The sequence below is a fragment of the Drosophila teissieri genome, chromosome 2R, assembly GCF_016746235.2.
Source record: "Drosophila teissieri strain GT53w chromosome 2R, Prin_Dtei_1.1, whole genome shotgun sequence".
NCBI lineage: Eukaryota > Metazoa > Arthropoda > Insecta > Diptera > Drosophilidae > Drosophila > Drosophila teissieri.
Window position 1 is genome coordinate 3,753,532 of NC_053030.1, and position 23,071 is coordinate 3,776,602.

Genomic DNA, 23,071 nt, shown 5'->3' on the forward strand with positions numbered 1-23,071 from the left:
CTAGATTTTCCAGCCCCCACAGGACATCCGCCAGGAATGGCACTCGCTCCGATTGTTTTGCGATAGACCGGCTATTGGTTCGCAAAATGAACCAGTCGTACACGGAAACAAATATTTTACATACATATTTAATATTAGGCTCCCAGAAAGTCATTTATCGAAAACTCTAAATAGATTCAAGACTTTATGTGGCTGAAACACCATTAGCAAACGAATCAATTTTCAGCACAATCCAGGCCACCATTATAATAATCGTAAGCTTTTTGTTCAATAACAAACAAGGCTAATTTTATTGAATGTCATTCAAAACTAACAGTTCCCAAGCAAAACACATCCCAAACACCGATTTTACTTTGTGCGCGCGTTGTCCGAGTCAAGCGGTCAAACGATCCGGGAACATCAAGAACAATCAAGTGACTCAACGATTAAGTATCCGAGAAGAACACTAAAGAATATCTTATCAAAGATGGAAAGTACAGGGCGTTAAGAGAGCTTTGCATCCTGGGAATAAGGGAACCGACCTCAATGGAGTGCACAACGTACAAACTAAGCGATAAGTATATAATTAAGTCTTTTATCAAAATCACAAAATCACTAAGCAGGAAATCAACGCAGGCCGAGATCGTTGAATGAGCAACGGATAGAGATCACAGCTTGCAGAGGCAGAACAACAGTGGTATAAAGGCTCCGATGGCGATGAAAACTGGTAGCAGGATCGATGAGTCGTCCATGGAGTACGGATTCGGCTGGCGGGGGCCACTGTAAGACCTCTTTGTGTCCGATTGCTGAAAAGGCTGATCGTCGCCCAGCTTGTCGACTTGCTGCTCAGACAGCTCCTCCTCAAACTCATCGTCGTCAAGATCCTCGTCATCCTCATCGATGTCGTCCCGCTGGTTGCGCACCACCCTTTCTGCCTGCTGTCCTATCTTCGGTTCTGCATTCAGCTTACCCTCCGGTTTGATCCTCTCAGTCGCTTCGGAGGCATGCATTCGCGGAACCAAGGAGATGTCTCCCTTGAGCAAGGCGAAGGCATTGATCTTGGGATTATCCAGTGCCCCTTTTATGAAGTCCAGTCGGAGGCGGCCATTTCGCACATCGGACACCTCGCCCTCATAGTTCAACCGTCCGTTGTTGATCTTGAAGTACACGATCTCATCGTGTGCTGAGCCCCTGCCCACCTGGTTGTATATGTCCAGCTGACGGACTACCGTGTGCTTGCGGTTTAGGAGCACATCGAAAACCTTCTTCTGTGGCGCATCGAAGTACACCTCGCAGAACTTCATTATCAAGGCGTAATCTCCATCACCATCACTGGGTAAATCGTACCCAAATGTAGTGGTGTGATACCGCTCGGTCCTGTAGAGCACCTCGTCATGTTCCTGTACCCGGCCGATCATCAGCAGGTGTTTGCCATAGTCAGAAGCTATTCCAACCCCTTTGAGAGGATCCGCATCATATTGAACGCCATTAAGATCGGTGTGCTCATCCCCGCCAGCGTTGACCGCGTATATAACTTTCAAGGGTTCCGCGACTGCACAGGTACCGATAAGGATTAGCACCAGGAGCACCGACATCCAGGTCCTTTGGCCACTTGCTCGCAAGTAGTTTCGGAAAATCCCCTTATTGCATGCTACGTTGCACATGCCAGCATTTGTTGTTGTTTTTGTGCGCCGGAGCATTTTCCTTGCTTCGTGGAGCCTTTATTCTAGGCGTCTAGTTTTCCGGTATGAAATCCCCACAAATTCCGTCGCCTATCTATTACTGAAAGATTTTCGGGGCCGGAATAAATCCATTTACAAATATATTTCTATACAGTGCAGTCTTTTCTCAGAGTCGAACCAGAGAACTGTTCGTTGGAACTAGTACTTTTGAACATCGGTATTTTACTAAATTGTTTAATACGCATAATACATATCTAACAATATTGTTTTAATCAAGGAATGAACAGATTGTAGCGTAATTAAATAACATATTGATGTAGAAAATAACGCGTGCATTTTTTGTATTGCTTGAATGGCATATTTCTTGTCCATATACTAGTTGCTTCCAGTATCTATTGTTAAAAAAAAATTGAAACATTTCAGAAAAATGAGTTTTACTTTTTATCCTAATTATTATTTAATTTTAATTTTAATATTGTGATCTCCCAAGAGTGACCATTAACACTATTTGAGATGTTTCAGTATATTGCCATCAGTATATTTCCTTGGCGCCCACTCTGCGGGCACACTGAGCCACACGTGCATTGATGTGATTGAATTTTGCTGGTAGAATAACCAACGGAAAGTGGTTAAAAAAGCGTTAATTTAGTAAAACTTCTGCCAACAGACAGTGCGAAGCACTGCGGATTACCAGAGCATCAAGTGCTTAGCTGGAAAATCATGAACTTTGACGACGAAGACCGTTTGGAGCTGCAGTTTCTGGCAGGCGGCAACATTGTGGAACATGCGCCCGTATTCTCTCCCGATGGAAGGTTATTATTTAAACTAGTATTATATGGCACTAAGTATGTAACACCCTGATTCTTGTTCCACAGATTCATGTTCGTGCGGTGTTTGACAAAGGTGCAGGTATATGCCACCAGTACGGGAGAACTTACGCGAGTTCTGGATGAAGCCACGGCGCCACTGATCAGTTTGGAATTGGATCTGAAGCAGCCGGATTTGCTGATAGGGTGTACGAGTACCGGAGAGCTGTTTCGTTGGAACTGGAGGGCTGGTGTGCTGAAAAAAACCGTGTCCCTGACGCTGGGTAATGGAGAAACTATTCTAACCTGCCACCTTATGAATCTGTACAAAGGTGGCGACACTGCCTGCGCCTTTGTCACCGCTAAGGGGAAGGCTGGCGAACAGGTCAACTGGTTTGTGATTAATACGAGCACGGGCGAAAAGATCGATGTTAACTGCGGATTGAAGCTGAAGTGAGTTCCCATCTTCGGATTTTTTCCGAGTGATATCTTATCTTAAGGCATCAAAAAGTATTACTAATAATTTGACAAATATTGGAATATTGGACATGCTTTAAATATTTTTTAAATTTGCAGGCTTCGCGTTCCCCTTGTAGACGTGGGAAAAGGACAGTTCAAAAACATTATTCTGGCTCAGGGCTTTTACATATATTTCGTAAACTATGAGAACTGGACATTTTGCCGTTACAAGAGCGCCAAACAACATACTATTACCTGTGTGAAAATGAGTCCCTGCGAAATGGTGGCAGCAACAGCAGATTCCGAGGGGCAGATCTTTGTTTGGCGCGATTTTGAAAAACAAGATTCGATGACCAACACGCTCTTTCACTGGCATCACACGGAGGTGACCAGTCTCGCATTTTCGCCATCTGGCGTGAGCATCTACAGCGGTGGACATGAGTGCGTCTTGGTCAAGTGGGCTGTGGCCTCGCCTGGCTATCGCAAGTATCTGCCCAGAATGTCCAGTGTGATCCGACATATTGTGGTCAGCGATGACAACGAGAATGTACTGGTTTGCACGGAGGACAATGCCATTCAGCTGATTAGCGGTAGTGAATGCATAATTAAATCCACTGTTCAGCATTTTACGTACGAAACCAAGGATAAGACGGGACAAAGTAAGTTCCCTTTGGGACTCTGTTTAAATCCAAGGACCAATACTTTGGTACTAAATGGTCGATCAGGACATTTACAGTTTTATTCGGCTTACACCAAGAGCTTGCTGTATAATGTGAGTGCTTATTAAATTTCATGCATACGTTTTAATTTAAATATGATATATCTTTCTTCGTAGCTTCGTGTGGTGAATACTAATGTTCATAATGAGGAGGCAAATCACATTATTTACAAAACGCGTATTACTAGAGCAGCTTTCAATATCAATTGGATGGCCACCGGAGAGGTGTACAATGATCTGGTGAACTTTGCGGAAGTGCGCCTGAAATTCTGGCAATATAATGAAAGGCTACAAAGGTAACTTTAAAGCTGAAAATTCATTTAGATCAATAAACAATAAATTTATATTTTTCCTTGCAGTTACATTTTAAACACGGAAATTGAACTGCCTCATGAAAATGGTTTTAAGGCTATAATCTTTTCCAATCAGTTCCAAGTGGATAATTTGCGATGTGCCACCGCAGGTGAAGACAACGTAATTAAAGTGTGGGGCCTTACGGATTCCGAAAACATTTATAAGCGCGGAATAATGTGGAGTTGTCTGGCGCAGACTAGCTATCGAAACCTTCCGATTGGTTCCTTGTGCTTTTCCCAGGACGGGTCTCTGTTGGCCGTTGGCTATGGCAACACTTTGGCGCTCTATGATGCGAGGAACCCACGGCTTCCCCTCCAAACTCTCAGCTGCCCTCCTGGCTTAGATGGTGTTATATCCAAAGCTCAACTGAGATTGGCCCAAACTCAAATTAATGGCGCGAGAAAAGAATTTACACAGCAAAGGCAGCAATTGTGGGCTCTGCTAAAGGCTCTGATAAATAGTAATGATGAAAATTTAATACAGCAGGCGAAGGATTTAATAGTTGGTCCTCCTGCCAAAGCCAAGCTTGTTAGTCAACCAGAGAATTCCAGCAAGGAGACGGTATTTAAGTACATAATGAAAATGCCGGAACTCGGTTTGCATCAAAAATTGCAACTGCTGCGTCGCTTTGGAGTTGAATGTTCCGTCCCACATGCCCATCGGCATAGGTTGTTGCAGCATCTCCAGCAAAGAGCTGTGATTCCACAAGCCACGAAGCTGAGACTACGCAAATTGGAGTTTCGACTGCATCGCCTGCACCCGCGACACTTTTACAAAGCTAAGCAGCGACTAAGTCATGTCAACAATCGGCGGCAGAATTTCGAGAACTTGGTGCCGCAAGATGTTATGAACCTGTTCAGTGTCCTAAAGCTGGATGAGAGTAGTAAGCCAAAAAAGGAAAAAAAAGGCAAGTCTAAGCTAAATGACAGTAGTAAAGCCAACATGAAAACCAAGAAAATCCCTATAAACGCGGCTCCCCTGCAAGGGCTGGCGCAGATTTCACACGTGCAATTTGGAGCCGGGGATCAGGCTCATCTGGTGGCAGTCTGCACTGAATCTAGGGTTCTGATATGGAATTTGCTGACGCTGCGATTGCAGGCGGGCTTAAAACTATCTGTACGTCAACTGGCCTTTGATCCGCTCACTAACCTAATGGCTGTAATAACTAAAAATGATGAATGTAAGTTTATTTCGGCCTTTATAAGTTTTTAATTAATTTCAATCACGTTTTATTCTTTAGTGCATGTGTTCCAACCAAGTGTTCCGCTGCCCCTCTATCAGCGCAGTAATCTACCCAAAACACATGGTTTGGCCTGGTTGCCTAGGAGACAGCCTAGACAGAGCTCCATCAATGTGGACTGGCAGGCGCAGTCAACGCTGCTAATGCTGACCCACTCGCAGGAGATCGCGTACCTGGCGCTACCGGGTCAGAGTCCATCGGATGATGCGCCTACACCGATCTGTTTTTCCCAGCCCGCCACCACGGATATTATTTTGAAGCACGCGACTTTCGGAATCCATGTTATCAAGCCACAGCAGGTTTCCGGGGAGTCCCTGGAGAAACACGGTCCACTGATCGTGGGAAGGAAAGAACACAGTGCCGTCAGCGCGGTAAGTTTACATTTTAAAATGCTTTGAATGCGGTTATCTTATTCAATTTAAGTACTAGTACAAAGTATATTAACACCTTCTTTTAATGGATTTTATTGCCATTGTTAGGATCTTTCAACCCAGTCAAAATTTCAAATTTCTAAAGCTTAACAAGTTTTCTTAGTCGTTTTATTGAAATCTTACTTAACTATGAAGTACAATTTGTAAGACTTATTATAAGTTTCAGAAATGGTATATTTGGTAGTATATATTTGATTTAGCTTTGGTCTGGTTAGAAATCCTTTAAAAAATGCTATTTTAATTGATCTTTTGGTTCAGTCGTTTTGAGTATTGGGGACGATTGTCTGTGGGTCTTATACTATTTCTTCTTTCGCTTGAGAACATCGCCCAGTCGCGGCGCCGTAGGAACTCGTAAATGGCGACAGCGACGCATCATCAGGACATCATGCTTAAAGTAGCGCAGACAGTGCCATTGAGGCACTTTTGGCATCAATTGTTGGTGCTGAAAGAGGCGTTATATAGAGGAATTTAACTTAATCTTATCGTACTATTGTAATTTGAAGATCGATATAATTTTATGAAAATGTGTCAGGAGAGAAGAAGTGTTTTTCTATGGCATTTACATGTTGTTTTCCCTCAATCTAAAGGCAACGTTTTTCACCACGAAAGTACCATATTTTTGTGCCTTTTTTTTTTCGTTGCGGTGTTCTTTTGTGTTTTGTTATCTGCGCCCAACCATCGTTTAACTCAATTTAAATAATTTCCATTCAGATTTATAACGTAGTTTTCCCGAAGCGCGATTTATTTTTGGAACCGCCTTTCAATTGTGTCTTTTGTAAGTGATGTGAGTTAAAGCAGCCTAGCAACTGAATAATATGCGATTTAAGCTCTTGTGGTTAAGATTTTTGAAAATATCTGCTGGAGGGCATCTCAACAGTAGACGTTTTCTCACATGATACCTAAATGAGACTATGATTAGCCAAAAATATTGCATAGCATTCGAGCACATTCCACAAATTTGGGGTAGTCCTTTCCAAAGATCACTGCAGTAATCAGTTGTTATTTTTATAATAAATTTATTGCTTTGTTTATTCCATCAAGGGTCGTCTTCATGAGAATTGATAAGGGATCGTTTCCATATAAAATATTATATAAACGGCTGTCTCGGTGTGTTTTCAAAAGAAAAAAGTCTTTTCTCCTATATTTATTTAGAACTTAAGATTAATTACACGTTACAAACGTTTGTCATACACGGTATAATAACAGATGCTTTCCCTAATTTCCTTTTCTTCTATTCTAAAATCGGCTTTACGTAATGATCATTTCCTACGGTTGCAGCTTTATGTTTTAAATATAGTAATAACTTTGAAATGAATACTAGTGCTTATCTTGGAAGTAGAAGTAACCCCGCTTGTATATATTTTTTGGAGTTTCTCTTAAAAACGAAATGTGTGGTAGATGTTACGTAAATTATTTATTAGTATGCTGAACCTTGACGTGCTATGTAATGTTTTCTTATTATGGCTATAATCCCCCGCTGTTTTTAGTTCAAAAGCAATCTTTTAATTAAGATGGCACTCTGCATTTTGTTTTTCTCGAGGTACTCGACACCCACTTTTAATTAGCGATTAGTTTGCACTGCCTGCAAAGTGCAGCTGGCATCCATTTTATTTTGGAACGCGAGTGAAGTCATTGCCCCAAATTCGTGCCCCCTGCTGTACTACTCCATTTTCGCCGTGCCCTTTGGGTCCCTCTCATCCGCTCACCTCATTCACAATTGGCACAGGTCCAGCTTTCGCCCATGCGAAGAATGCAAGACACAGTAGGGAAACGACAGCTACAAAGTTGGGCCACATTTTCCGATTTTCCCAATCCGTTTCCGGATACGGGTGCAGAGGAGAAGTGTTTGTGGAGTTCTGCAATGTCTTTGCCTTGCACACTGCACCGTTCGAAATGTTGTTTATTTTTTAGTCGCTCGAAAATCGTTTAATCTGGGTTCTCGCACTTTGTCAGTTGCAGGCGAGGATGAGCCTTTGTCCGCCTTTATTTCCGTAAACTTTAGTGGCACGCGCTTCCGGCTGTCTTCTTTCCGGATAACGGTTGTTGCTGCGGAGCACAACGGTAAAATGTTGAGCTGTCGCTGCGGCTCTCGGCAATTTATACTCGCAGCTCCGCACTTCGGCTTCGGCACGAGCTTCGGCCTCGTCCGCTCTCCGAATTCTTTGTTATGTTATTATTATTGTGAGTCGAGCCGAGCTCGCTCTTTTGTGCTCTTTGCTCTGATGACTTGTGCACTTGCCATTACTTCCATTGTGAATGGGCAACGAGGGACTGGTGCAAACGCACTGCCCACCGCTGCACCGTGGGATGCAATGCTGAATACAGTGTCATAAAACAGTATATATTACTCTTCTCTTTTTGAAATCCGGAAGACCTTTTTCCTTCGTTCGGTTAAAAGAATGTAGAAAAAACATTACATGATTTACGAAGAGCCAATGCTTGTTAAAAAAAGAAATTTCGGTCTCTAAAGTCAAGTTTATGCTAAGTAAAAACAAGAAATTAAAACTGAATTATTCCTGATTCCTGATTTCTGTTTGTTTTTTGTGGATTGTAAGTGTACTTAAATATACAATGCTATAATTTGTAATAACCAAATATCATGTCTATTATTCTGAAATATAATAAAGCATATTTCGAGATTCGTACTTTCCATTGTAATAATTTTCCATTGCGTGCTTGAGACACTTTTGTTTTCCCCAATAGTACTTAATTCGGCGTTGTACACTTTCACGTCACTGTTACTACGAGAAAAATGCTACTTGCCTTAATTACTTTCGCCAATTACCGTATTTCTTCGAGGATTTATACCAGTTTTAGTCGGTTACTAAGCTGAACTGAACTCTGGCTTATCGCTTTGAGTCATCAATGAGTGCCTCTTCCTGGAAAAAACAATAATATTTTGCAATTTTGCAACTTTGCCACTTTACAAACTGACAGACATTTGTGCACTTGGATTGTTTTGTCTAATTTTGTCTGCACTAAAATGGATCAACGATATCCATAGGCGACAACCGCTTGCGCGAAGGTTAATAGACACATATCACTCGGCACATTTAAAAGACGTTCAGCAATGACAAAACTGAAAGCCGAACAACAATCATGTGAACTTGAACCGCAATCTCGACACCCAAAAAATCCAGTTTTACCTACAGACAATAGTGCTGGTTCTTCGCCTTATTAATAGTTATGAGCACTCGTGAAAGTGCTCTTAACGAGGCATACTAACATTGATGGAGTTCTGCAATACATGAGGTCAATAATTAATTCACAAGCGTGGAATAGTACTTCGTTAATAGCATTGGACATTTTTTGAGTAGTTAATCTAATTATTCATAAATAATACTATACAAATTTAATGTTAATTAATTTAAACAAGGAAGTACAGATAGATATAGCTACTTTTAAGCACTAGCCACTAGTATCACAGCTTTTGAACTTCAGCAAGGTCAATGTCAATTAATGATTTATTTTGTGTTACAGTTTGTCAATCTTTCCGCCCACACTATGCCTGCCATGAGCCTGATTTGTGGCGAATTCGTTAAATCGCTGCTGATTCCGGCGGATTCCAACTCGAGGCACTCATCATCAGCCGCGAAAGCTGGCTTCTTGACCAATGGGGGAACCGTCAATGGCAATGGAGTGGCGCACCGGGACAGTGATGAAGAGCACGACGACGAGGAGCAGGGTGAGGAGGCAAAGAACACGCTGGACACCCGGAAAACGCTGCTGGAGCTAGATGAAAAGCTGGTGGATTTGCCGCTGGAGGGAGAAACTGACATACAGGGTCTGGATAACCGATTAAGAGTCATCACGGCGCTGAGAACCAAACTGAGGATTTGAACGTAAACAAATATACTAGTTGTTCCTAAACAATTATTAATTCTTCTATTTTTGTATATGACAAGACAATACAAGTTTTAATACAAAAAGCTGTTTTTTTACATGGAAACCAGGTTCACTATATGACATGTAGTTGCAAATTCTGATCCACATACCAACACAAAATCATACCACTCATGTTTCCTAAACTAATGACTGACTTTTATTTTCATAATTTTATAGCAGAAACGTGGTATTGAAATATTCACAATTTAAAGGAAACGCCGTCGTGGTATCAGACCAGCATGAGACAACACATTGTAGATTTCCATGCGGGGAATTTTTTCAGCCTGGCGGTCATATACCTAAACGAAAAGTTAGAAGATATTTTAATTATAATTACTATATGCTACTCCCATTTTATGTACGGTGTAATGCTACCAACAGAACATTTGACACTCACCACATCCTCACCGGGTCCAAACCAACTCGATCTGGCCAGGGCATCCCTTACCCTTGGGGTATTGAAGAATGGGTTCTGGAACTGCTGCGGAAGGGACTTTTCCCAGGCGGCATTCTCCACCACGGCGATGTGCTGCAGATTCCTCTGGGGCCTGGCTTCAATCGTTACGGATAGAGCCACCACCGTCACAATGAACGCTGACCAGATAAAGCGACTGGGCTGGAGGCACCTTGAATGGGATGAGAAGATCACGCCTCTTTGAGTTCGGCTGACTGGTAGATTCCACTTGCTTGGCTTAAGATACTATCACGATGATCATTACATAATTGTGAAGTGCATATACACGTTTCCGCCTGTCACGCACACACACGCATGTCCCCCATGCACAATCCCGCATCCAGTCCACGCCTAAATGACCGCTTTTCATTTTCTGGAGCGGGACAACTTGTTGACCAAGTCAGCTGACGGGGCTTTATATATATATCACAGTCATACGCCCGTATGACGAACCAAGATCTAATGCATTTACAGATTTGCTTACACAGAGGCATTTAATACATTTGTAGCACATTCGTATTATGCTAAATATATAGTTTTTTAATGTGCCTTTATAACAAATTTATGTTTTATGTGAAATGTTAGGCGTAAAAATGTGTAGCCAAAGACTAATTAGATTAATTTGTACAAATCCATTCATATTTTGATCGATTTTATAAGATTTCTCGGCGACTGACTACTACTGGTACTCGAAGATATCTGTTTGTCTGCTGTTGCAAAACTCAGTTGTCATGTGACTGCCATTTCCTAGGTGTCGCGTGCTCCAAGGAGGAAAACTATACTGCAGATATACATGCATTTTCCAGCGTCATGGCTGAAAAAAGATCCCTGATCTTTGCTTTTCATTGGATAACCGGCAGTGGCGACCGACGCCGCTCGTTTCTGGCCGATTATGTAAGTTTTGGACTTGATATTGCCACTTGCGGCACAAGCGCTTTCGCAGTTGGCTAAACTAAAAGTCCGGCTCACTGGCCGCCCTTTGGTCGAGCTGCCAACTCATGGCTTGCCGATGGTTCATAGCACTTTACAAGGCGAAGAGATCGCCAATGCCTGGATGGTAATTATAATTTTATTCGTTCAAATATGGGTATACAATTTAATGATGCAACTCAATGCAACTCAATGCATATGTTTGCCGTGCGTGCATACATTTATTAAAAGGAATAAAGGACCCAATGATAATATCTACATTCAGGTATCTACATTCTTGGCTTAGTTCTCAGATTTAAAATATGCACATAAGTCTGAAGAAGTTTCTCAAATTGTCGTGATGGCAGCCTTTTTTCAAAACCCTTGATCTTCACCCACCCATTTCAGTAGCGTGAGCCACCCTCCTCAGGATCCCCCCATTTCCGCGCCCCTGTGAGCACACCCAAGTGATGTCCCCTGACTTGCTGGCTGCAGTTCGGTTGCGGTTGCTATACAAGACGCTTTACCGGCCATCTTATGCAATTCTGCCTTTTTGCGAATGCGAAAAGAGCGCAGCCTTCCCAGTCGCGGTCCAAAATGTGTTGGCATTTTCAGGTTTTCGTGGTTATTTTGTATACCGATCTGGGACCCCGGCTACTGACTTGTCATCTGCAACTACGAGGTTTGTTGTTGGGTCTGATTAGGTCAATGGAATCCAATTGGCGTCAGCGTCGCGTCGCGTCGCTGCAGTTTTCGCTTTTTGCAGCAATATGTATATATACGATATATGTATATAGATATAGTGAGCACGTCGCTCCATTCCATTCCAGCATTCCCAATTTGGGTCATGTGGTTAATTGACAAAGATTGACGTATTGTGTATCATTGTTGTGCTACAGTGCTACAATGTCCACAAATTTGTTTATACTATTTTGCATAGGATGAGGAAATATGCTCCACGCATCTGATAGAATTCTCTAAGAGCTTACATATTGAGTAGGATCAAAACCCCGAGTCTCAGAATGGGGTTAAGCTCAGTTGAGGTGAAAGTTCGCAGGAACCTTGATGCGAAACTGGCGCTGGTGCCCGAAAAATGGGACAGATCAGATGACCAATGCCATGTTCACTAGACGCTCATTACAAGTTAGCCGGCAACTGAAGCAAGTGATCGTTAATTTTCGAACGTGTGAACTTTTTAAGCCGTGTCAAGGTTGCCATCGTCGAGGATGGTGTTTCCCTAGTCTATGTCCACTTCGTTTCCCCACGGAGTTAAAGTTTTTAATTAAACCTCTTGTATTACACGTCTTAACGTTCCTCGTAATATTTCGAAAAGGGTGTTGCCATGAAAATTGTTTAAAACGACTACTTCAGAGTGTTTGACGAAGATAAAGACATACTTACACATCTTTATTGTTAGTTTTGTTAAATTATTGCCTTAATTGTTTAATCACTGTGCAAAATACAAAGTGAGTCGAATGATAGTAAAATTATATTTGTATTTGTATTCAATAAAGCCCAGATACTAATTTCATAGCAACCGATACAGAAATACTGTGTCAGGTTTTGTGATCAAGTATGCGCTACCATAACGTAACTCCCCTTTCTGCCCCTTGACACGCCCACGTCTCTTAACTGCCACGCCCCTTTGCAACGTATGTGGTCAATATTGATATGCGCTCGTTGTGGATCATATTTATTAGCCAAATGGCGTAAGTGGGTTAGACTTTTGGCATTTATTTTGGGGGGTTCGCGCGGGTTAGTTGAAGGCACTACTCAGCATGACAATCGTAACAGTTTTTTGTGCATTGCGTTATTGTTATTATTATTTTAAGGTTTATTATGGCTGGTTTTCATGAATTCGGTTTGGTTTTTAGCAACGCTTTTTTCTTGGACATTTTTGTGCATTTGTTAAAAAAACGTGACCGTTAAACTAAATTATGTGTTGAGTACTCCCGTCTTTGGGTATTTTTTACATTTTATGCTTGTCAGTCATTGTTGTAGTTGCTTTTGCTCTTGTGATAGGTCAAGTTGTTTATGTTGTTTTTTTCAATTTCTGTTGTAGTAGACACAAGCTGTCAGTTTTCTTGCCTCTTTGGGTGACAAGCGCATCAAATTTTTAAATAATGATTTGGTAAAATTATGAAATATTTTGTAAGATCTCAAAATGATGGAAATAGTTTTTCCGGTTGTGTTCGCTGCTCAAATGGTAAGAAAGAATAATGATAAAAATAATTTATCAAGCTTCATTTATTTGATCACATTGATACACTTTAAAGAGCACTTTTTTTTTGAATAAACCATTTTTATCCAATTAAGCAGCACCGAATTAAACTCACATTTTGTCAGTTTGTCCAAACTCGATAAAAATATTTGCAAAGGCGGCTTTTGTTGAATGGATTTTCGTTCGAAAAATCGGATAGACGGTTTGGATTATCGAGGAGCCCAAGACACTTGTTGACTTCAATGCGGCCAATTGGCAACTGAATTTGAATTTGAGTTAACCAACAATCAGAGACTGGCCGAAGCTGCAAATCGTCTGGCAGGTTTGGACACAACTTGAAAGTTTTTAAAACAAAAAGAGAGGCTAAACGAAAATGAAACGGAAACTCAACGAAGCATGAGAAAAAGCTAAGTTCGCAGGGGTTGAGGAATTCGCTATCAAATATTGTAGGCCTATAATTAAATTTCGGATAATAAAGACCTAAAAATAATATATAAACACGAAACTGCACTTTTTTTTTTTATTTCTAACGAAAACAGTCAATTTCTTCCATTGTGTCAAAACTAAGGATTCATTTTATGGTATAAAAAACGTGTATAGGTATATAATTTTATTCACAGGATATGAACAATGTTGTTAGTTTATCTACAAAATCGTTAGTCGTGCTTACCAAATGGCTTCTGTAAAACTAATTCGTTCCAATCTAGTTATGTATAACAAATTGATCTACAAAGTCTTCAATCATGTCGACCAAACGACTCCTGTACAACTCATCTGTGTTAAAAGCCTCCAGGCAAATCTCAATGCGTTTCTTAGTGAAAAAGTCGTTAAACCCATCGACAGAACTTGTCAGTTTCTGAGTGCAGTGAGGCGGTAGAATAACCAAGTGACTGAACAAACAGCTTTCGATCAGGCCAACACTTCGGAACTTTTCCACCGATTCATAGAAACTCTGTTCTGGAATAAAACGAGCTATATCCAAATCAGCACGCTTAAGGAACTCGGTCATGAATCGGTAGTATTCCGCCAGAAGTTCACTCAGATGGGCGTCCCTGAACTCCTTTGAAGTAGGAATGGTAAGAACAGTCAGCACATCGAGGACCGGTGGGGCATATCTGGCCAACTGGAAGTCCACAAGGCGACACTGCAGGGGAACCTCGCCATATCTGCCATACTGAAACATGATATTATTGGCCCACAAATCGCCGTGAAGTATGGTATTTTGATACACATCCGAGGTCTTGACAGCCTCAAAAATGAAGGACATCTTTTCAGTAAAGTTTTCCAAAACGTAATCCAACTTGGACTGATATTTGGGTATCAGTTTGATGAACTCCTTGAGCACCAGACAGGCATTTTGAAAGTTCACCATCCTCAGATGTTCCGGCGACACATCACTGGGATATGAATTCTCCACCACCGATTTGGGCTGAGACTGTGTTATTTTTTGTCCCTTCTGTTCGTGGATTATGGAACCCGCGTGCAGGGCGGCCAAGGTTTTTAGACAGCAATGGAGCTGATCGTAGGTCAGCAGACCATCCCGTCCAGCACCCATTCTATAGCCCTGATCTGCAAGGTTCTCAAAGATCAGCAGATTCTTGTCCGCGTAATAGCACTTTGGCGCCACCTCCGCACAGGCTTTGTGAAGATCGGGTAGAACGTTCTGATAAACAGCGATTTCCTTTTGGAATACTCCAAAATCCTCTAAGTATTCCATTCGCGACTCATTCCCAACGGGTGCCGACTTCGAGAAAAATGTGAGCTGCCTGACCTCCTCGGAATTGTGAAGTTTCAGGGTGACGTGCAGGTAAAGGTGGCTACCCAAGTATCCGGCTGGAGCATCCGAGGTGGGCTTCAGAGTGTAGTTGATTACATCGAAGCCCGCTTCCGAACTGGGAATATCTTGATAAAAGTATTGCTGGCACAGGCCGCGAACCTCGGTGGGACTCAGTTCCAAAGCAGTTGCCATCTCCAAGTCAACTGTTGGACTTCCGAGGGTGGCATTAACCTTTTATATCCGCACTGTGCGAGTATAATCTTTACTGCTGTAAACCGTTCCAAGATAAAGTCAGCAAATATAGAAGTAGAAGTGTGCAATGCAACCTCTGAAAAGCGTTAGCTGAAATCCAAGTTGGGGTGTTTGCTTTTGGCCTAGACTGGGATCGAGAAATTAGGGGTCAGATTCTGGGGTGAGCGAATCAGGCGCTTACCTGATGAAACCCAAAGGAATTTCGTGAAAATACGTAATGAAGCTGTACTTCGTGTAAATTCCTAAATAATTGCTTATAATACAAATATACTTTTTAATAATTTGTTGAATATCTACTCCTTTATAATAATTTTATTCAAACCAAAAAAATAATGCTTTCTACGCAGCCCGACGGGACTTCTCAGTTGTCGACAAACAATGCTGATATGGTAAGTTTATCAAAAAATCTGTGAATCTTGGGCGTTATTTGTGTGGACCAAACAGTGTTTAATCCGCCTAACAGTAATTCGTAGGCAAATGTTAATTTAATACTCGGACTTGTGCGTGTTGGAAGTCTGGGAAAATCAACAGCTGAGGGAATCGATTGAGATGAATAACCGATTATGTCCATTAATGAGGTATATGTGAAGTTGCAGTTATAGTTTCGAAATAAACACTAATCGAACGGACTTCAACGGGACACAATCGTAATGAGATTTAGCCGAGTTATAGAGGAGTATCTGAAGAACTCCACTCTGCATGGAGCCCGGTTTATAGTGGACAAGGATGCCAGTTGGATAGAAAGGATGTTTTGGGTCATTTGTCTCGTTGCTTCTTGGTACGCCTCCTGGTTGCTTATCAAAGCCTCATTAAGTAAGTGACTGGAGATACTGCCAGATCCGGGATCTCATCCAGCCATCTAACTTGTATTATTCTCAGGCGCATTTGAGAACAACGCCATCAGTTTCGTTGTGGAGAGTTCGTTTCGCGATTGGAATACCAATTTTCCTGCCATTATAGTCTGCGAATCGAAGAATATGGATCGAATTCAAGAGGTGGCTGAACAGTAAGTGGAATATCGACCACAATTGGTAGTGCTATTGGTAATGCTAAAAGTATCATCAAATTAATTTAAGACTGTGGGGCGCTGATCACGACTTCACTTTGGAGGAGGTTCTTAGCGAGATTGCCTTCTTCCGCGGTGAATCCTACCACACAGTCCACGAATGCAGTGGCGAGGAGGTGACTGCCTCATGCTTTTACTCCAATTTCTCGTATTATGCGGAATTAGTTAGAAGCAGTTGTTTGGACTCAATCAGCAATTGCGAGTGGAATAATAAACCATTTGAGTGCTGCAAGTACTTTCATCGCATGGAAACTGAGCTGGGGATTTGCTATGCCATTAATTCAATGCAAGCTGGGTTGGTTTGGAATAAGTTACTTAAAAACATTTAAAACTTTTATTAAGCTTTTTACACTTTTAGAAAACACAAAATGCCCAAGCTAAATATGTATTCGAATCGGAATAGTGGACCGGGCGCCCTGAAAATGGAACTGCACACTGAGGCCACGGTAAAGTTAATTAGTAACACATTAATTTATTACAACCTAAAAGTGTGCTTTGAAAACTTAAAAGCTCACATTAGCAAATGTATTTATGAACTAAGCATTGCTTTCTCTTTAAAAGGTCTTTATTCTTGGCACCGAAGAGGTTCCCACACTGGTAACCCCTAAAACGGATTTCCTAGTTGTAGGCCCATATATCTCCTTTGTGTAAGTAGATGACGTGAAACATGGCTATTCATTTGCGCAAGGTTTTCATTTTCAGGCGTTATATCACTAAGCGCGACATTGAGAACGATGAAGAGATCCGCCAGACCAGTGTCCATCAGAGGAATTGTCGTTTCGCCGATGAGAACATTCTGGATGTGCACAAGTTCTATAGCTACAGTGCCTGCACGGTCCAATGCCGGAAGGATCGCCAGATGGAGTTGTGCAACTGCTCCAGTCACCTGTCCCCGAACTCCCCCGATTGGCAGCTGTGCAACATGGAGGGTCTGGAGTGCCTCAATCGCAATTACGAGGATCTCTCGGTCATCATCGCCAAATGGTCGAAGCTCCGTGGTCGAAAGGGCCTGGTCTGCGATTGCCTGCCCTCTTGTACGGAAGTGGATATCACTACGGTGTACGATAGCAAAGAAAATATGGCTGGAAGTCAGAACGCCATATCCAGGATCGAAGTGGGCCTCATAGAATTACCGACGGAACGTTATAAAAGAAATTTGGTACGCGGCAAACTGGATTTAGTTGGTGAGTTAAATGAGTGTGTGTAATATCATTAAAATTCTAAAAACTAAACATCCTTTTTTTAGTATCCATTGGTGGCACCACTGGCTTGTTTGTGGGCGCCAGTCTTCTCAGCTTTGTGGAGATTTTTTACTACATCACTATACGCCCTTATACGACGTATATAAACGAGAAACGTCGACTAAAGCGATTGATTATACCCAAGAGATTTCAATGAATAAACATTTAGTATTTACTTGTAGTAAACTTAAGCTTCATTAAATGATATATTAATCTGAAAATCATTGTAAAAGATTCAAAATCTTAAAAAAGCTGACATATCCGCTTCTTTGCTTTTTAGAGAGCAGCAAACATATTTTTTCCTTTCAATGTAATATGTTAAATCCAATTAACTATAACTTTTTTTCAACTATTTCCACACTTAATGATAATCTTGTATTGAATATCACACTCGTAATCTTATCGCTCAGATAATATTTATACTGTAGTTCATTTCTACTACAATTGAAGCTGAACAGCTGATAATTGAAAAGATGTTACCGAGAGAAAATAAAAACTGAACGAAATTCTATTTCTGCTCAGTTGTGCACGCCAGCTATACCTGGCTGAGTGGAAAGCTTCGGAAAAGTCGCCTCAGTCCATTAGCTTTCTAGAACGAAGAGAGCGACTGCTTAACCTAACGTATACGTAACACGCCCACCTTACGTATACGCAACATAATGCTTTGTCGCCGAGAGTGTCAAGAAATATTGGAAAATGCATTTAAGAGTCATGCAGGAAGAGTCAAGCTGTTGGACTATCATTTGATCAGGGATCTCAGTGCGATCGGTTATCTGGGGGACTACTACGCACTGACGCTAAGGTATTGCCAGGTAAGTATGATGTTGACATTACAAAGTCAGTGTTTTATCTCTTGGAGATACAAATGGCAAAGTGTGGCTATCGTAAATGATAGCCAACGATTAACAGTAACTTACATCAATAATATTCACTTGCCTACTCTTAGGAGGAAGAAGAAATTATTAGGGAAATAGAACTATTCGTAAAGGCTATGCCCCAGCAAAGTGCAGAACTGGCGAAAGAAATTATTTTCCAAAAGGAGTCCTGGCTGTACGATACTCTCCTAAAGAAACTACAAGTCCTTTGTAAGTAAGTTCAGATACGCAAAAAATTTAAATAAGTTGACGAACACCTTTCTAGCCAACGTAAAATGGAGTCCTGATTGCGTTTACAGTCGAAAAGATCTAATGGTTCTGGAGCACATTAAGCTTAAGGGTTTTAGAGCAGCTGGATCCGCAGAACTTAATAGGGATTTCATGAAACAATTAATGAAATCAGTTGCCGCATTTCATTCTGCCAGTTTGGTCTACGAACATCAGACCAAAACCAATATAGGTCAAACCTATGGTGATAACTTGTTAGAGATCACAGTAGCCTCTGAAATTGCCTGGTTCACTACAGGACTCTCTGCTGTTCTAGCTGTCGTTCGAAGTCTTTCCAAATATCAGGGAAATAGGGAGCAAGCTTTCATCGATAACAAACTTTTGGCCATAATGGAGAGAATCTATGAGCAAGCGGCACCTTCAAAAAAATACAGGAATGTCCTTTGCCATCGAGATCTTTGGGCTGGAAACATTTTCTTTCCTCCGGAAAATTCTGGACCGGCTTTACTGATTGATTTTCAGACCTGTCGTTACGCCCCCCCAGCATCAGACCTCAATTTTTGTCTTTACATGAATTTGAGCTCAGGCAAACGCCAGCAAATGGAGAAGACAGTCATCGATTTTTACCATACAAATTTGTTGATGAATCTCTCAGATTTTGGCATTGAGGAACTAGCGATCTCAAAGTCAGAGCTGCTGGAATCATACGAAGAATTGCGTTTATTTGGAGTGGTCTACAGAGCTGTAGCTGCTACGGTCGTAAAGGTCCCCACCGATTTCGTAACAAATGATTTTAAGTATGTGGACCGCAGTAAGGTGATAATCTCTTATATGAAAACTAACCCAGAATTCGCTACCTATATGGAAGAGTGCTGTGTGGATGTCATGGAAATGGCCTTGGCCAGGGCGAACATGTGAGGAAGTCTCGTTAAGCGACACTACTGATAAGTAAGAGTTCCTCCAGTGCGCTAGATGATAACACTTTATTGTAAGAAAAAGGAAAAATATAACCTCTCAACGAAACATTAATACTCTTTTATTTATGTAGGCTACATACGAAAAGAGTTTTAGTATGAATATGAAGTAGTTTAATAAGAATATATATACATATGTCTTAATGACATCGATTAAAAATAGTATCAATAGAAAAAAATATGGTTTCTCTTGAATGTTTTGTTTACTAAGTCATATAAACCCCATTATTGTAGAGTAACATTCCACTCTTAAGCCAGCAAAGCCAAATGGAAATGAAACCAGTATAACATTAACTCGAGAGCAGTTCAATCGTATTTTCTGATTCGTTAAAAATGAGTAAGGAACCATATAGCACCGTTTTTACGCGAAAAAGCCGCACGGAGCTGTTTTCTTTAGAAGAGTGTAACAAGATTTTAGCAAATTTATTGGCCGATAAGAACGAGCAGGGTGTCTTACTTAATTTTGATATAGTGCCCGCAACGGAACATACTGGTTTTTTGGGTGAATACTTTCACTTGTACCTCCGGTATCTGTTGGAGGATCAGAAAGATGTACAGACCTCTCGACTGTTTGTCAAGTCGGTGATATTCCAAAATGCGAGTATGGAATTATATATGGAAAAAATGGGTCTCATTGAAAAGGAAATAAAGCTTTATGATTTGCTAAACGAGCTGAAGAAATTTTGTAAGCTTTCGTTTTTCTTTTGCGGCCCAAATAATAATATCTATTATTTCAGCTAACCATGTGTGGAGTGCTAAGTGCTATTTCACCCGAGAAGATCTGTTCGTAATGCAAAATGTGGAGGACATGGGATATGTTGCACTACCCTCTGGAACTCATTTTCTAAATGAGAACCAGATGGGACCCATTCTGAAATCCTTGGCTACCTTGCATGCCAGTAGTATTGCCTACGAAAAGCAGAATGGAAAAACCATTGGCGTTGAGTTCAGAAAGTGGCTAAAGGAAGTGTCTGTTGATCCGGGAGTTGAATGGTATACCACGGGCCTCAGGGTATGTACGATCATCTTTTTATTATTTACATATCACGTTTTAATATGTTGATCTGCTCAGGCTGTGTTGGCAGTTGCGGCCACCCATCCTGATGTCCTGGATAATCCGGAAGCGCAGGAGTTTATAGCACATGAGCTGCCTAAATGCCTGGACAAGGTTTACTGGATGGTGAATCCATCACCAGTTCATAGGAACGTCTTTGTTCATCGCGATGCATGGAATGCGAATGTATTCTACCACAAGGAAAAACCCTACGAAGAGAGGTCCGTGCTGGTAGACTTCCAACTCTGCCGATATAGCCCACCTGCTATGGATTTTCACCTGGTCAGTTATCTTAATTTGGAACCGTCTAGCCGAAAAAAGATGATAGGTAGTCTAATCGAGACGTACTACGACGCATTGGCTGTGGAATGCCGAGAAATGGGTATCGATCCCAATCAAGAGCAATTGAGTAAACAGGAATTTGAACAATCTCTCAAGGACTTTTCCTTATTTGGAGTCACTTACAATTGCATAGCTGCTACCGTACTCCGCCTGCCCGAGAATTATCTGAAAAACCTAAAGGATAAACTCCCGGAAGACTTCCATCGCTTTTGCAATGTGGATCGCAATGCAGATGTTCTCCGTTTGATGAAAGATTATCCAGAGTTTGCAGATTATATGTACGAGTGTGTGGGGGATTTACTGGCCCTGACATATCATAAACTAAACTGAATAAACGACTCTGTCCTACGTGCTATCTTTTGCTGTCCCCCTGGTAACACTCGCGATCCTATCAGTTGCAGCTCTATCTGTTTGCCCATTATTATTCTTCCCTTATGCGAATATATTATCTCTTACTTTTGAAGATTTTTGTTTATAAGTTCATAAACTTATAAACGTAAACACTTGTACCATTGCTTTTGTAGGTCATTGCCCTAAATGGAGGCAGATATCTGTCTAATTTATTTTCTGTTAAGATAACTGGTGTTATCTTATCCCAGAATTTTAAAGTTATATCGGTAAGGTTCTGGAGCCATTCTAGTTTAAATCTGGAAGCGCAGCGGACAAGATATATATTTTTCTACTGCAAATATGGATTTACTAAGTTCAGAGGAATGCCTTCTGATAGCTCAGAGAACTCTTTCAGTTGTCCAGAAACAGAATGTGACACTTGTAAGCTCACATGTGGATGCAGGACCTAAAGATCTCATGGGATATATGGGAGAGTACTATAAATTGCATTTGGAAGTGAAGGTTAAAGGCGACAAGAAGAAATATTTCCTAAACTATTTTATTAAAAGCTTACCCCGTAAAAATATGCCACAAAGAGAAGAATGCGAACGCAAGGGAGTTTTTCAAAAGGAGTCGGCTTTATATTGCCAGTTATTACCTAAGATTCAGAAATATGGTAAGTCTATTAAAAATTCGTATATAATTTAGAAAGTCGTATTTATCGAACATTTATTCCATTTAGCCACAAAGAAGCTTTATCCAAAATGTTACCACAGTCGGAATGATATCCTTGTGTTAGAAGACCTAACCCAGGACTACAGACATCTTAAGGCCAATGAAAACTATACCCTAGATCATTATAAACTGGTTTTGGAACACATATCTGAATTACATGCAGCTAGTATTGCTTGGGAAGAAAAAGAAAATGTAAAGATCTACGAAAGTTACAAAAATGTGCTTATCGAGTTACATTTGGATGCAAATAACTCTTGGTACATAACTGGACTCAAGGTTTGTAAATGGGTAACAAATTATGAAAACCGCAAATAACTCTTTAAAAATTCCATAGGCTATTGTTTTCTTAGCAGCACGTCATCCTCATTTTCAAACAAAAAAAGCTCAGAGTTTTATTCAAAATAAACTCTACAATCTTTTAACTAAAGCTGAAGAACTGGTAGCACCCTCAAAGGATACAAGAAATGTGCTCTGTCATCGGGATACTTGGGATCGTAATATTTTGTTCCATTTCGACAATGAATCTTCAATATTACCCAATGCCTGCTGCATAGTGGATTTTCAACTCACTCAGTACTGTTCTCCCACCTTAGATGTTTTATTTCTTCTCTATATAGTAGCCTCTGCTGAAGTCAGAAGGGCGATTTATGATGAGTGCCTCGAGCACTATTATAAGTGTCTACAGCATCACCTTGATCGTCTGGGCTTGGACAAGGATCTTATAACAGAAAATGACTTTAGAAAAGAGTGCCAAAGAACTCGGCTGGCAGCCCTTCTTATTTGGGCTCTTACCGAACCTCAGACCAAAATGTCACCCAGTATTTCAAATAGATTGCGATCCGAAGAACCGGAGAAGTTTGACTATTACCTCAACTGCGATCGGAGTGAATTATTACTAAGAGTAATCGAGATTCAACCTGGTTACGAGGAGACCATAATGACGCCTATCAGTGAACTGGTGGATTACCTCATGGAGAATAAGAATTTATATACTTAAAACGCTTTTATAATCTCTTCAGATAAGAGTGGAATGCAGCTTTTCGGTAATTTAAATATATT

At 41.0% G+C, this 23,071-nt stretch overlaps 9 protein-coding genes across 11 annotated transcripts; 5 read left to right on the top strand and 4 right to left on the bottom strand.

Annotated features, from left to right (window-relative positions):
- Positions 1-540: 540 nt before the first annotated feature.
- LOC122613358 (malectin-A) lies at positions 541-1,870 on the bottom strand. Its single transcript, XM_043787496.1, has one exon. It carries the CDS (start codon positions 1,677-1,679, stop codon positions 648-650), a length of 1,032 nt encoding a protein of 343 aa, XP_043643431.1. The 5' UTR covers positions 1,680-1,870; the 3' UTR covers positions 541-647.
- A 348-nt stretch (positions 1,871-2,218) lies between these two features.
- Positions 2,219-9,598, top strand: LOC122612201 (WD repeat-containing protein 75). The gene is made up of 7 exons (XM_043785648.1): positions 2,219-2,473; positions 2,537-2,920; positions 3,044-3,698; positions 3,762-3,940; positions 4,004-5,178; positions 5,239-5,609; positions 9,150-9,598. The coding sequence occupies exons 1-7, from the start codon at positions 2,382-2,384 to the stop codon at positions 9,507-9,509; spliced, it is 3,216 nt and encodes a 1,071-aa protein (XP_043641583.1). The 5' UTR covers positions 2,219-2,381; the 3' UTR covers positions 9,510-9,598.
- On the bottom strand, positions 5,759-7,723 carry LOC122612202. Its single transcript, XM_043785649.1, has 2 exons — positions 7,376-7,723; positions 5,759-6,111 (listed from the first exon to the last, which is right to left on the bottom strand). Exons 1-2 carry the CDS (start codon positions 7,463-7,465, stop codon positions 5,968-5,970), a joined length of 234 nt encoding a protein of 77 aa, XP_043641584.1. The 5' UTR covers positions 7,466-7,723; the 3' UTR covers positions 5,759-5,967.
- A 90-nt stretch (positions 9,599-9,688) lies between the features above and the next one.
- On the bottom strand, positions 9,689-13,503 carry LOC122614349. The gene is made up of 3 exons (XM_043788918.1): positions 13,254-13,503; positions 9,952-10,180; positions 9,689-9,853 (listed from the first exon to the last, which is right to left on the bottom strand). Coding segments are annotated over exons 1-3 (324 nt in total). The 5' UTR covers positions 13,256-13,503; the 3' UTR covers positions 9,689-9,760.
- A 205-nt stretch (positions 13,504-13,708) lies between these two features.
- On the bottom strand, positions 13,709-15,129 carry LOC122612377. The gene has a single exon (XM_043785948.1). It carries the CDS (start codon positions 15,105-15,107, stop codon positions 13,842-13,844), a length of 1,266 nt encoding a protein of 421 aa, XP_043641883.1. The 5' UTR covers positions 15,108-15,129; the 3' UTR covers positions 13,709-13,841.
- A 27-nt stretch (positions 15,130-15,156) lies between these two features.
- LOC122612376 (sodium channel protein Nach) lies at positions 15,157-17,631 on the top strand. Of its 2 annotated transcripts, XM_043785946.1 has the most exons (8): positions 15,157-15,556; positions 15,631-15,980; positions 16,047-16,173; positions 16,244-16,528; positions 16,592-16,679; positions 16,795-16,880; positions 16,936-17,417; positions 17,480-17,631. In XM_043785946.1, the coding sequence occupies exons 2-8, from the start codon at positions 15,818-15,820 to the stop codon at positions 17,629-17,631; spliced, it is 1,383 nt and encodes a 460-aa protein (XP_043641881.1). In that variant the 5' UTR covers positions 15,157-15,556; positions 15,631-15,817. The 2 variants fall into 2 exon arrangements, with proteins under 2 accessions (XP_043641881.1, XP_043641882.1); XM_043785947.1 differs by lacking the exon at positions 17,480-17,631 and having other exon boundaries at positions 15,631-15,745; positions 15,829-15,980; positions 16,795-17,015.
- Positions 17,632-17,986: 355 nt separating this feature from the next.
- LOC122612837 lies at positions 17,987-19,610 on the top strand. The gene is made up of 3 exons (XM_043786689.1): positions 17,987-18,286; positions 18,421-18,559; positions 18,615-19,610. Exons 1-3 carry the CDS (start codon positions 18,134-18,136, stop codon positions 19,493-19,495), a joined length of 1,173 nt encoding a protein of 390 aa, XP_043642624.1. The 5' UTR covers positions 17,987-18,133; the 3' UTR covers positions 19,496-19,610.
- LOC122612835 lies at positions 19,416-21,295 on the top strand. Of its 2 annotated transcripts, none has more exons than XM_043786687.1 (3): positions 19,416-19,525; positions 20,289-20,563; positions 20,624-21,295. In XM_043786687.1, the coding sequence occupies exons 2-3, from the start codon at positions 20,342-20,344 to the stop codon at positions 21,275-21,277; spliced, it is 876 nt and encodes a 291-aa protein (XP_043642622.1). In that variant the 5' UTR covers positions 19,416-19,525; positions 20,289-20,341; the 3' UTR covers positions 21,278-21,295. The 2 variants fall into 2 exon arrangements, with proteins under 2 accessions (XP_043642622.1, XP_043642621.1); XM_043786686.1 differs by lacking the exon at positions 19,416-19,525 and adding an exon at positions 19,670-20,236.
- Positions 21,296-21,450: 155 nt separating this feature from the next.
- LOC122612836 lies at positions 21,451-23,069 on the top strand. Its single transcript, XM_043786688.1, has 3 exons — positions 21,451-21,953; positions 22,020-22,288; positions 22,347-23,069. Exons 1-3 carry the CDS (start codon positions 21,638-21,640, stop codon positions 23,007-23,009), a joined length of 1,248 nt encoding a protein of 415 aa, XP_043642623.1. The 5' UTR covers positions 21,451-21,637; the 3' UTR covers positions 23,010-23,069.
- Positions 23,070-23,071: the final 2 nt, after the last annotated feature.

Coding starts and splice junctions, on each gene's coding strand:
- LOC122612202 (XM_043785649.1), bottom strand. CDS start 7,465: ATGTGGCCCAACTTTGTAGCTGTCGTTTCCCTACTGTGTCTTGCATTC. Junction 6,112..7,375: donor CTGTGCCAATTGTGAATGAG/GTGAGCGGATGA, acceptor CGCCTCTTTCAG/CACCAACAATTGATGCCAAA.
- LOC122613358 (XM_043787496.1), bottom strand. CDS start 1,679: ATGCTCCGGCGCACAAAAACAACAACAAATGCTGGCATGTGCAACGTA.
- LOC122614349 (XM_043788918.1), bottom strand. Junction 9,854..9,951: donor TTGGACCCGGTGAGGATGTG/GTGAGTGTCAAA, acceptor CTTTTCGTTTAG/GTATATGACCGCCAGGCTGA.
- LOC122612837 (XM_043786689.1), top strand. CDS start 18,134: ATGCTTTGTCGCCGAGAGTGTCAAGAAATATTGGAAAATGCATTTAAG. Junction 18,287..18,420: donor TGACGCTAAGGTATTGCCAG/GTAAGTATGATG, acceptor GCCTACTCTTAG/GAGGAAGAAGAAATTATTAG. Junction 18,560..18,614: donor AAAGAAACTACAAGTCCTTT/GTAAGTAAGTTC, acceptor ACACCTTTCTAG/CCAACGTAAAATGGAGTCCT.
- LOC122612836 (XM_043786688.1), top strand. CDS start 21,638: ATGGATTTACTAAGTTCAGAGGAATGCCTTCTGATAGCTCAGAGAACT. Junction 21,954..22,019: donor ACCTAAGATTCAGAAATATG/GTAAGTCTATTA, acceptor TATTCCATTTAG/CCACAAAGAAGCTTTATCCA. Junction 22,289..22,346: donor GGTACATAACTGGACTCAAG/GTTTGTAAATGG, acceptor AAAATTCCATAG/GCTATTGTTTTCTTAGCAGC.
- LOC122612201 (XM_043785648.1), top strand. CDS start 2,382: ATGAACTTTGACGACGAAGACCGTTTGGAGCTGCAGTTTCTGGCAGGC. Junction 3,699..3,761: donor CCAAGAGCTTGCTGTATAAT/GTGAGTGCTTAT, acceptor CTTTCTTCGTAG/CTTCGTGTGGTGAATACTAA. Junction 5,179..5,238: donor AATAACTAAAAATGATGAAT/GTAAGTTTATTT, acceptor TTTATTCTTTAG/TGCATGTGTTCCAACCAAGT.
- LOC122612377 (XM_043785948.1), bottom strand. CDS start 15,107: ATGGCAACTGCTTTGGAACTGAGTCCCACCGAGGTTCGCGGCCTGTGC.
- LOC122612835 (XM_043786686.1), top strand. CDS start 19,885: ATGAGTAAGGAACCATATAGCACCGTTTTTACGCGAAAAAGCCGCACG. Junction 20,237..20,288: donor AAACGAGCTGAAGAAATTTT/GTAAGCTTTCGT, acceptor CTATTATTTCAG/CTAACCATGTGTGGAGTGCT. Junction 20,564..20,623: donor GGTATACCACGGGCCTCAGG/GTATGTACGATC, acceptor TGATCTGCTCAG/GCTGTGTTGGCAGTTGCGGC.
- LOC122612376 (XM_043785946.1), top strand. CDS start 15,818: ATGAGATTTAGCCGAGTTATAGAGGAGTATCTGAAGAACTCCACTCTG. Junction 15,981..16,046: donor GCTTATCAAAGCCTCATTAA/GTAAGTGACTGG, acceptor TATTATTCTCAG/GCGCATTTGAGAACAACGCC. Junction 16,174..16,243: donor ATTCAAGAGGTGGCTGAACA/GTAAGTGGAATA, acceptor AATTAATTTAAG/ACTGTGGGGCGCTGATCACG.